This window comes from Sminthopsis crassicaudata, chromosome 3, assembly GCF_048593235.1.
Source record: "Sminthopsis crassicaudata isolate SCR6 chromosome 3, ASM4859323v1, whole genome shotgun sequence".
Taxonomy (NCBI): Eukaryota; Metazoa; Chordata; class Mammalia; order Dasyuromorphia; family Dasyuridae; genus Sminthopsis; species Sminthopsis crassicaudata.
The window spans coordinates 78,698,049-78,711,211 of NC_133619.1; the positions used below are offsets into that span (position 1 = coordinate 78,698,049).

The following is a 13,163-nucleotide window of genomic DNA, read 5'->3' on the forward strand; positions in this document are numbered from 1 at the left end:
ATATATATATATATATATATATATATATATATATATGCTGATCCACAAGCTACAGCTTCCTGAATCTTTTTTCATGTACACATTAGGAAAATTTTTTAAAAAGTAATCATGTATCTCAAAAAATGATGATTATTCTTGCTTCCTTTGGGCATATGATGAAACCAACCTACACCCATGTCTAAAATGGTGATTTTAAGATATAATCAATTTCTTATTTTGGTAATATGCGTGGGGTAGTGATGGGGGTGATGGTAGTAGTAGTAGTTGTGAAACTGATAAGAGTAGTAAAAATACTAGTAGTGGTAATAGAAGTAGTGGAATGGGAGTGACACCAGTGCTGGAACTAGTAGTGGTACTACTAATGATAAGTAGTAATGGTAGTCATGATAATGATGATAATGGTGGTGATGGTATTAGAAGTAGTATTAGACTTATTCAACTGGGTTACCATAGAGGGACCTCAGTGATGCTCCAAAATTGTACATGTAAAATACTATCTCTTATATACCAAGATAGAAAGACTCCAAGGACAGCATCAGCAACAAACTCTCTTGTCTAAGACTAAAACCATCTACATATTAAGAAATTCATTGGATTGACCAATGGGTCATGAATTATTTGGCCACACTAATCCATAGAACAAATGAAAAAAAAAAAGAGGAAGTTGCTCTTATAAAGCTCAGAAATGGCAATAGAAAGTATTATGTATTACATAAATTTTAGTCAGGCAAAAATATGAATTCAGTGCTGAAAAAATGAGATCCTTATTCAGCAAGTAATTGATACATTAAAGAAGGACTTGAACCATACTAAGAGTGCCCTTATCACAATAAACCAACAGCACCCAATGGCCAGTATAGCGAAAATACAAGATTTGTGGTCTGAAAACTTGTGCTCAAAGCCCCACTCTACCACTTACTAAGTGATTTTAGACAAGTCACTTAATCCCTCTGGGCCTTGATTTCCTAATCTATAAAATGAGAGTTAGACTAGATAATAGTTTACAAAACACTTTACATTAATGACTCATTTAAGTTTCACTATAAGCTAGTAAAAGAGAAGGTATTATTAATCACATTTAAAAACAGGGCAAACTAAGGTTGAAAGAAGTTAAATAATTTTCCAGGGGTCAGAAAGTAAATAAAGTGTCCAAGGAAAGATTTTAACTTAGTCCTTCCCAAATCCAGCCTTACACTCTATCTACCTTGCAATCTAGCTTTTCAACATGACCTTTAATGCCATATGGCTCCAAATTAAAATAAATTTGAAAGGGGGTTATATAAGTAATTGAGTACAAATCTTAAAAATAAAACTGCCACTTTTATTTTTGCATCAAACATTATCCATAATTCTTCGATCATTTGACAATATATGTTTTTGTCCAAAATTAGAGACTAGGGAAAGCCTTGTAAGATGCTTAAGTAAGGGTAGAAGGACAAAGAAATAAAAATTATAGAAGGCTTGGAAGGAGAATAACATTGTATTTAGATTTCTAAGTGATGATGTTTATAAATTAAAATGCTTTATTGTGGAAGGAAAAAAGGAAGGAAGGAAGGAAGGAAGGAAGGAAGGAAGGAAGGAAGGAAGGAAGGAAGGAAGGAAGGAAGGAAGGAAGGAAGGAAGGAAGGAAGGAAGGAAGGAAGGAAGGAAGGAAGGAAGGAAGGAAGGAAGGAAGGAAGAAGACAAGCAGAGAGGAAAAGAGGGGGGAAGGAGGGAAATAGGGAGGAAGAGAAAGAGAAACAGAAACAAGAAGAATACTACAAAAAGCAGGAACAATTTTCACTCTTTTTCCCTTATTACCTTTTTTCTTCCCATAGTATTTGCATAATGGGTAAAGAGATAGCCATTATGCAAATTCATCGATCTGCCTGCCATCAAAAACTGTGCTGCAGATAAACAGAAGCCTACACAATGTCCTTTCTGGCCATCTCCAATTGTTCTCATCGTAATATATCATTTAACATGTTTTGCTTTTAAAAAATGGAAGCAAAAATATGGACTTTATTTTATATCTTTTCACTGTTTTAGACAAAAAGAACTACTTTTTTTTTTTTCAGGAAGTTGGCTATATATGAGAACACTGCAAGAGGCTAGCACTTGAGTATCACAGAATGATATTTATTAGCTCATAAATAAGGTAAAAGCCAAGAGTAGTCTAAGGTTCTAAGGCTCAAAAGTGGTAGAAACATCCACACAAGATTCAATTCAACTCAATTCAACAGCATGCTTTTATTAAATGTCTGTATCCTAGGTACCACAAATAGAAAGTTCAACAAATGATCAAGTTCCAGGCCTGACATAGAGATTAAGTTCTCCAGAGAAACTACAAAATTTATACAGAAAAATAAAAAACCAAAGATTTTTGTTTGGTTGGTTAGTTGGTTGGAGTGGATTTGAAGAGGCAAAAGCATTAACAACTGGAAAATAGTTCTGTTACCTAAATTAAGGGAGCAAGGAATTCCTGTCATAAAGGCTAGGGGAAAAAGATTTTTGTTTTATTTCTAATAAAAATAACTAGAACTATGTCTTTTAGGGAGAGGTAGGAGTAGGGAAAGGCAGGAAAGGGGTGAAAGGGGGAAAAAGAAGGTTTAAAAAAGAAGGTTATTCTAAATTTACATAAATACCAAGTTGTATATAACAGATTTGCAGTTTTATATACAATAATATTTTTATTATTATGTTATGGAAATGCTTGTTCCATGAATACAGTTTAAAAAATAAACAAATACAAACATGGCTGCCACATTTCACAGTTTTCCCTTTATTGTCCAAGAATACTTTTTTTTTTTTTTAATATAACATTTTGTCTATATGCTAAATGGGAAAGGAAAGTGAAAGAGGGAGGTTTCTTAAGAGTCAGGAGCCAAGAAATACTGATGAGTCACTCAGTGCACAAATATATTGAGCTTAAAATTATCAGATTGGAGGAAAATAAAAGAGCAAAGTCTCAAGTGACACCAGTGAAAATGTTATTTTGATATTTTGATAAAGAACAAATACAATTTCAGTGAAATGTTTGTAGAGCATCTTTTTGTTCATTCTCCCATCCTGCTAACTCCACATGCAGATTTCAGATTTTAAGAAGTAAAACATACATTGGAAGAAAAAAAAAAACACATCAGCATAATCAGAGATAATTCTAAATAAAATAGCTTCTCTGTATTTAATTTTAAACAAAGCAATACTTTATCATCTTCAAAGCCACAATTACAAACTTTTTTCCAAAATTCTAGATCTGTCCTTAGGATAAAAGTATAAACAGTAGAAAGTAGCTCTTATTCTTGTCTATATATTTTAGCAAATCACAGTTAAGTCCAAATTATTTGGGTTTTTTGATAGTCTTAAGACAGATTTATTATATTGTAGACTCTTAACCATCAATACTTTAGCTTTTAATGCGCTGCTGAAAAATCAATCAACAGATGAGTATCAAGTGTCTACCAAGTATCAATAGCTATGCTAGATGTCAGGGATGGAAAACAAATAAACAAATCAAAATGAAAAGGTTCTTCCTCTCAAGGAGTTTTTATTCTACCAATAGTGACAATACAAGCAGAGATACATGTTGTTGGTCAGTCCTTTCATCTGACAATCAACCCATTTGGGGTTTTCTTAGCAAAAATACCTGGAGTTTTATTTTTTTTTTGTCATGTCCATTTCCAGGTAATTCATATAAATCAATGCAAACATGTTGGATTAAAACATATTCTTGCAGAATATATACAGTGATAGGCTTCCAGGAGTCATTCCATGGTGTTGGTTTGAGCTGCCCTCAATATTACTGAATATGTCTCAGTGCTGAAGGACCTGGACTTTGAGATGATGAGTTAATTCCCTATATACTCTTGAACCCTGCACCAATGAAGGTCAAAAAAGCATGTATAGTTCTATAATCCTTGGGTATAGTTCCAAGTTGTTTTCCTAAATGGTTGGACTAGCTCACTATTCCACCAATAGTGCAGTGTCCCAATTTTCCCACGACAGCAGTTCTCATTTTCCTTTTCTGCCATCTTAACTAATCAGACAGGTATTTGGAAGTATCTCTGAGTTATCTTAATTTTCATTTTTCTAATCAATGGTGACGTAGAGCATTTTTTCATAGAATTATTGATAGCTTTGATTTTTTTTGTTCTAAAACCTTCCCATTTATATTCTTTGACCATTTATCAACTGGAGAATTATTTTTATTTTTATAAATATGGCTCAACTCCATATATGTTTGAGAAATTAAGCATTTATAAGAGAAACTTGCTGCAAAAATCCTCCCCCCAAGTTTCCTGTTTTACTTCTAATTTTGCCCATGTGTATGTGTTGATGCAATTTTTTTTTAAATTTCATGTAATCTAAATTATCTAACTAAATACACATTAGTTGATTAATTTTTAGCAGCACATTAAAGGAAATTTTATTTCCTTTGGTCTCTTCTTTGGTCAATACCTCTTCCCTTATCCATGGATCTAACAGGTATATTTTCCCATATACTTCCCATATAGCCCTTTATGTGTCAATGACATAATTTTGGCATACGATGTTAGATACTGGTCTATGATTAATTTTGGTCAAACTCCTTTCCAGTTTCCCCAGCAATTTTTTTGGTCAAATGTTGAGTTCACAACATTAAATCTAATACCTTGTACTAGATAGTTTTGATGATTACTGATTTGTAACAAAATTTGAAATCCTGAATTTCCCATCTTCTTTGATTAATATTTTTAATAATTTTCTTAATATGCTTGATCTCTTCTTTTTCAAATGAATTGTTACTATTTTTCTAGGTCTATAAAATAACCTTTTGGTAGTTTTATTGGAATGACAATGATTAAGTAAATTAATTTATAGAGAACTAACATTTTTATTATCCTGACTTGACCTACTCATGAATAATTGATATTTTTCCAATTGTTTAGATTGTTTTTATTTAAGTAAAGAAATTTTTGTTTTATTTGTAATTATCTTCATATAATTCCTAGGTTTGAATTGGTAGGTAAATTCTCAAATATTTCATATTGATTGGAGTTATTTAAAATGGAATTTTTCTTTCTTTTTCTTTCTGCTGGGATTTGTTAAAAGCATATGAGAATGTGGTGATCTATATGAGTTCATTTTATATCCTACAAATTTACTGAATTTTACTGTAAGAAATCTACTGTGATTGTCTGAACTAGTTTTTTAGTTGATTTTCCAGAGTCCTCTAAGTATATCATGTTATCATCTGCAAAAAATGAGTTTTGTTTCCACATCATTTATTCTAACTCCTTCAATTCTTTTTTTCTGGGGGGGGGGGAATTATTGCTACAGCTAGTATTTTTAGTGGAATACTGATAATGTATATCCTTGCTTCTCTTCTAATCTTAGTGGGAAAACTTCAAGGTTAACCTCATTACAGATATTTGCTCTAGTAGATAGTTTCCACTTATAATTTTAAGACAAGCTCCTCTGATTTCTATGTTTTCTATCACAACAAAAGGAATGGATATTTTGTCAAAAGACTTTTTCTGCATATTATTGTCATTTTTTGGTATTGATATGGTCAATTGGGCTTATAGCTTTTCTAATTTTGAACCAGACCTGGATTCTTTCTCTAAATCCGACCTAGTCCTAGAGTAAAATCTGTGTGATATATTGCTTTAATCTTCTTGCTAATATCTCATTTAAAATATTTGTATTAATCCTTATTAAGTATAGTTTTCTTTCTTGGCTTCTCTCTGGTTAAGTATTTAAACCATATTTACATCATAAAAGACAATAAGCAGGAGTCCTTCTTAATGATATATTTCTTCAAATTATATAGTACTGAGATTAATCATTCCTTCAATGTTTGGCAAAATTCACTTGTAAATCTATTTGATCCTGGGGATTTTTATTTAGGAAACTCACTGATTGTTTGTTTAATTTTTTTTCTAAGATAGGGTTAATTAAGTATCCTATTTCTTGCTCTGTTATCTGGGCAGTTTTGTTATTTTTATTTAGTCATTTTTTCAATTATTTCTGACTGATTTCATGACTGATTGAGGTTTTATTGCAAAAATAATAGAATGGTTTGCGATTTATTTCTCCACTTCATTTTAGAGAGAAGACATACCTGAGGGAAACAAGGTTAAGTGACTTGCCTAAAGTCATACAGCTAGCAAATGTCTGAAGCTAGAACTGAATTCAGGCCTTCCTGAATTCAGGCCAGATAATCTATCTATACATACCATACAGCTACCTAAATCTAGAGAGTTAATATTTTTGAAAATATTCATTCATTTCTTTTAAATTGTCAGTCTTACTAGAATATAATTGGGGAAAATACCTCCTATTAATTGCTATAATTTCATGTTCATCAGTGATGCATTCATACTTTCATTTTTGATACCAGTAATTTGGTTTTCTTCCTTTTTAAAATCAACTTAACCAATGATGTATTTATTTTTTCAAAAAAACCTGCTGTTTTTACTTATTAGTTCAATTTATTTAAAAAAAATATTAATTTCTCCTTTGATTTTTTTTTTTTTAGGATTTCCATTTTGGTGTTTAATTGGGAATTTTTCCTTTTCTTAGCCAAATTCATTGATCTACTTTCTCTCTTTTATTAAAGTGCACATTTAGAGATATACATTTTCTCCAAGTAACACTTTGGCTGCACCCTATAAATTTTGGAATGCTGTCTCAGTATTGTCATTCTCTTTAATGAAATTATCGATTGTTTCTATGATTTTTCTGGCCAATTCATTCATTCTTTAGGACTAGATTATTTAGTTTCTTATTGACTTTTAATCTATGCTCCTACAGCCCTTTAATTAAGCATAATTTTATTGCATTATACTCTAAAACCATTGCCTTTCATAGTTCTGCATTTAATTGTGAGGTTTTTATGCCCTATTACATGACCAATTTTTGTGAATGTGCATTGTGAAGTTGAGAAAAAAAGTATATTCCTCTCTATTTCTTTCTGTTTTCTCTAGAGGTCTAATAATATCTTACTTTTCCAAGAGCCTATTCAACTCTTTAACTTTTTTTCTCATTTATATTGTGCCTAGATTTATCAAGCTCAGAGATAAGAAAACTGAAGTCCCCCTATTAATATAGTTCAACTATAATTTCCTCCTTTAATTCATTATTTTTTTTTCTTTAACAATCTGGATGCTCTGCCATTTGGTACATATACATTTAGTACTGATATTATTTCATCATCTATGATGCATTTTAGTAAATAGTTACCCCACATATATAAGGCTATTTTCACTTTTGCTTTGTCTGAGATCACGACTGATAACCCAGCTTTTCTTACTTTAGGCAAAAAATAGTAAGACTCTCCTCTAGTCCCTTATTTTAACTCATTGTGTGTGCTTCTGTTTTGTGTGTTTCTTGTAAACAACATTGTTGGATTCTAGTTTCTAAACCACTCTGTTTTCCACTTCCATTTTTCAGAGTGAGTTCGTCCTATTTACATTCACAGTTATGATCATTTCCTTCTATGCTATTTTCTTTTATTTATCCTGTCCTTCCTCTAAAATCTGTTTTGCTTCTCATCACTGCCTTCCTTTTATCTCTACCACTCCTCTTCTTCTGTCTCTTCCTTCAACTTCCTTGTTGGATAAGATAAATTTCTATTATGAATTGAGTATGTGTACATGTGTTAAGTGTGTGTATGTGTGTATACACACATTATGTATGTGCACGTATGCACATATTTACATGGAATTCTTTGTGAAATTTTTGAAGTGTTTTAAAAGTCATATGAGTTTATATTTGATCTTAGAAAAATTAAGGAGTCATTTGAATATACTGAGTAGAAAAATGGCATGGTAAAACTTGTCTTGCTTAGAAAAATCATATCAACAACTATATAAAATATGGATGGGAAAGGTAAAGATTTGAAGCTAGAAGACAAATTAGGAGGCTATTTCAATAAACCATGAGAAAAAGACCTACGGTTTCTACTGTCTTTTAAATATCATCAGAAATAAACATGCTAATTGTCATTTTATAGGGAAAGAAATAAAGATTAAATTATTTTTAAAGGAAACAACTTAGATGCTAAGTGAAGGGAACAGAAGCAAGAGAACATTGTACATAGTAAGAACAAGATTATGTGATAATCAATTGTTATGGACTTGGCTCATTGTAACAATGAGGTGATACAAGGCGATTCCAATAAACTTAACTATGGAGACTGAATATGGATCAAAGCATAGTATTTTCAACTTTTGTTGTTGTTTGTTTGCTTTTTTTTTCTTTCTTGCATTTTTTCCTCTTTTGATCTGTTTTTTCTTGTTCAGCATGACAAATATGGAAATATGTTTAGAAGAATTGCACATATAGCCTATATAGGATTGTTTGCTGTCTTGGAGATTGGGGGTTAGGAGAAAAATTTGAAGAACAAGATTTTGGAAAAGTTTACTGTTGAAAACTATCTTTGAATATATCTGTATAAATTAATAAATAAAATACTATTTTTTTAAAAAGGAATGGCTATAAAGAAAAACACAAACCTGAAACACTGCCTAATAGAAATTTCTATAACAAGGAGTCATTTCAGACATTGTAGGCAATACACTTATGTATACATACATACCTAATTTCAGAGCAGAAGTAGTTACTTCAATTTCTCCACCAATGGGTTTAAAGGCAGCCAGCTGGGTAGCCACTTCTGCATCAAAAGGGTCTGGGCTATGGCTCTCTGTTTGATTTCCATTGGGGCTCTCAACCTTTGAAATTGATTCTTGTTCATCAAACACAGCAATCAGCTATAAATAAAGTAAAAAAAACCATTATTTTATATGGCATATATTTTGTTTCAACATAGACCATAACAAATTGTAATTCATCATTTCTATTGTTTTTAAATGAACATGGTTCTTACAATCTTTACAAAGAGTTATAAAATGCTCACCCACTTCCTTAGTTCTTTATAATAACATGCTCTCTGTACTCTTTCCAACCTCCTCCATTTCCCTATAAATTAGGGGAATTTTAAAAAAAGCTTTGTATGAATTTTTCCAAACTAGAAAAAAGATTTGGCTCAACACTAAGCATAATAAAAATAATGATATCTCATGTTTATATATTTCTTTAAGATTATAAAGCTTTTAGAATAAATTATTTAATTAGGTCCTTAACAACAGACATGGCATAAATATTTGTAATTACATATTAGTTAACTTTATGATGACTAAGCCTAGAGCTAATAAGGAGCTGGATCTTAAATCCAAGTCTTCTCATTACCAGACCACAACCTCATCTTATAGATGAGAAAACCAAGACCCAGACAAATAAGTGAATGTGAGCAAAGTCATTCTGATCTTCACTATCAGAAGCTATATTCAAACCAAGTGTCCTGACTCCAAAATTAAGTGGGAGCTTAAAAAAAAGGAAAGAGGAAGAAGAAATTTTGCACCAAGGTTACCGGGGTTGATCCTTGAAGAAGGCTTTTTATCTGATATGACTCAATGGTGACAACAAAATGACACATTAAAAAAAAAAAATCTTTCCTGTACCAACTTGCATTAGATTATCCAACACCTCTATGAATCCTATCCAAATCACTTTCTTGTATTGAGTCACTAGTATTGAAAGTTAAGGCTAGAGAGAATATAATAAAGATGACAATACTCCCCAAATTAATCTATTTATTTAGTGCTATACCAATCAGACTCCCAAGAAACTATTTTAGTGAACTAGAAAAAATAACAACAAAATTCATATGGAAGAATAAAAGGTCGAGAATTTCAAGGGAATTAATGAAAAAAAAAGTCAGATGAAGGTGGTCTAGGTGTAACTGATCTAAAGCTATATTATGTAGCAGTAGTCACCAAAACCATTTGGTATTGGCTAAGAAATAGACCAGTCAATCAGTGGAACAGATTAGGTACAAAGGACAAAAAGGGTATAACTATAGTAATCTAGTGTTTGACAAACCCAAATATATCAACATTTGGGATAAAAATTCATTATTTGAAAAAAAACATTGGGAAAACTGGAAATTAGTATGGCAGAAATTAGATAGGGATCCACACTTAATACCATATACCAAGATAAGATCAAAATGGGTCCATGATTTAGGCATAAAGAGTGAGACCATAAATAGATTAGAGGAACAGAGGATAGTCTACCTCTCAGACCTGTGGAGGAGGAAGGAATTTATGACCAGAGAAGAACTAGAGATCATTATTGATCACAAAATAGAAGATTTTGATTACATCAAACTAAAAAGTTTCTGTACAAACAAAACTAATGCAAACAAGATTAGAAGGGAAGTAACAAATTGGGAAAATATCTTTACAGTTAAAGGTTCTGATAAAGGCCTCATTTCCAAATTATATAGAGAACTGACCCTAATTTATAAGAAACCAAACCATTCTCCAATTGATAAATGGTCAAAGGATATGAACAGACAATTCTCAGATGATGAAATTGAAACTATATCCACTCATATGAAAGTGTTCCAAATCACTACTGATCAGAGAAATGCAAATTAAGACAACTCTGAGATACCACTACACACCTGTCAGATTAGCTAAGATGACAGGAACTAATAATGATGAATGTTGGAGGGGATGTGGGAAAACTGGGACACTAATACATTGTTGGTGGAGTTGTGAAAGAATCCAGTCCATTCTGGAGAGCAATTTGGAACTATGCCCAAAAAAGTTGTCAAACTGTGCATATCCTTTGATCCAGCAGTACTACTACTAGGCTTATATCCCAAAGAAATACTAAAGAGCAGAAAGGGACCTGTATGTGCCAAAATGTTTGTGGCAGCTCTTTTCGTAGTGGCTAGAAGCTGGAAAATGGGTGGATGTCCATCAGTTGGAGAATGGTTGGGTAAATTATGGTATATGAAGATTATGGAATATTATTGCTTTGTAAGAAATGACCAGCAGGATGAATACAGAGAGGCTTGGAGAGACTTACATGACCTGATGCTGAGTGAAATGAACAGAACCAGAAGATCACTGTACACTTCAACAACACTGTATGAAGATGTATTCTGATGGAAGTGGATATCTTCAACAAAAAGAAGATCCAACTCACTTCCAGTTGATCAATGATGGACAGAAACAACTACACCCAGAGAAGGAACACTGGGAAGTGAATGTAAATTGTTAGCACTACTGTCTATCTACCCAGGTTACTTATACCTTCGGAACCCAATTCTTAATGTGCAATAAGAAAATTGGATTTACACACATACATTGTATCTAGGTTATACTGTAACACATGTAAAATGTATGAGATTGCCTGTCATTTAGGGGAGGGAGTAAAGGGAGGGAGGGGAAAATTTGGAAAAATGAATACAAGGGATAATGTTATTTAAAAAAATTACTCATGCATATGTACTGTCAAAATTTTTTTCTAATTATAAAATTAATAAAAAAATTGTTAGCCAGTCAGAATTGATTTCTACCCATCAGGGACACCCTTTTCCAAATGCTTATTTGCTAGCCATCATTAATAAATTGTTTATTAATCATGAAAAAAAGTTAAGTGTGCCTGACAAGGAGAACAAATAAAATAAAATATTAGCACCTGCAAATACATCGGTATAACTTAAATTATCACATTTATAAGGTTTAAAAAAAAAAACTAATAATGCTCTAAGGAAATGGGAGCAGCAGGTAAGAGAATGGAGAATGAGAAGGAAGATGACTCAGGAAAGTGTTTCCTAGAGAGGTCAACTTAGGATACCAGAGTAAGCTTAGAAAAGTAAAATTATGAAAAAAAAAGACAATTGATGTTTTTAGAGTGGCAGGAAGAACAATATGGAAAGTATGGTTTCAGAGAAAGCTGGGGAAATTGAATGTCAATTGATATAGACTGAATAGAACCATGAGAACAATCTACTCAATGACAACAATATAGTGAAGACACATAACAGAAAGAATCAGCAAATCTGATCATTGTCATCACCAATCATGACTCCAAAGGCCTACACCCTGATAAAATGACAAAGGATTCAGAGTGAAGAATGAGACTTACATTTTGGATGTAGTCAATGTGGAAATGTGTTTTGCCTAATTTTGCATATTTGTAACACTGATTTTACTTTTTCTTTCTTTTTTTCAATTGAAGAATGAGATAGAAGAAAGATAAATTAGATTTTGTGATTGAAAAAAATTTGATTTATGAAAAATAATTACAATTAGTAATTTGCAATCCACGTGCATTTTATATGACTAAGCAATGCACCTAATCTAATTGTGCTCTGGTCTATGCTGGTAGAGGTAGTTTCCATACAGGTCCAATCCAAAAAATATATACAAAATGATACTGTCTTTTTAAAGAGGTACCATAATTATATTGCCTAAATCCTGCTCATGTTTCAAGATCCAGTTCAAATCTCCAGAAAATCTTTACTTTTGCCAACAAGAAAGAAATTATCACTCTCCTCTAAACTAATGGTGCTTTGTATTTACACCTTCTCCTTGAACTTTATATTACAGTTATTTCTGTATGGGTCCTCCATCTTCATGAGGGCCTGGATTATTTTGTCTAACTTTGTATCGCCCCTTGTGCCAAGCTTTGCACTCCAAATGCAACTTAATTTTCAAATTCTTAAATATTAATCATTAAATTATTTTAATAAATTAAATTGTAATAAATTATTAAATAATTAATGAATATACAAAGAGATGATCTTCCCCATTAGACTAGAGACTACAGGAAAGCATGATACGTGACTTGGACACAAAACTCAACACTTTTTAAAATAATGAATGCATAAATATTTGCTATTGTAGACAGAAGGCTTAATTCTTGGATTAAAGAAAATCTGAGTTCAGGTTCTTCTTTAATATATAATAGTTATTTGACGATAGAAAGACAACTCCCTTCGCCTCTCAGGAATAAAACTAGAGGTACCTTGCCATCTATAATATACAGGAACTTTCCATACAGGTCAAAATAAAGTGACAAAATCAGAAGTTTGAACCAAAAAATATACATATGTATGTAAATAGTGATGTACCAATTTCCCCCCAAAATTATGTAGCAATTTCCCTAAGACCTAGAAGGGACAGAATCTGATGCTTGATCATCAAATGACAATTTATATTATTTTGGATAATATACAAGGTGTTTTCCCTCCATATAACCTTAGGTTGGACTAGACATGGTATATGTTCTCTTCTAATTTTACCATTATTATGAGATTTTTATATAAAAAAGGATTCCCCAGA

At 31.8% G+C, this 13,163-nt stretch overlaps 1 protein-coding gene across 5 annotated transcripts in view; it reads right to left on the minus strand.

The window, feature by feature from the left end:
* The window catches only part of PARD3B (par-3 family cell polarity regulator beta), a 1,277,739-nt gene that overhangs the window by 729,962 nt on the left and 534,614 nt on the right, over positions 1–13,163 (minus strand). For all 5 annotated transcript variants that reach the window (XM_074298957.1, XM_074298956.1, XM_074298955.1 and 2 more), the window contains one exon: positions 8,561–8,732. In XM_074298957.1, coding sequence (XP_074155058.1) covers positions 8,561–8,732 — 172 coding nt within the window. The remainder of the gene's footprint in view (positions 1–8,560; positions 8,733–13,163) is intronic.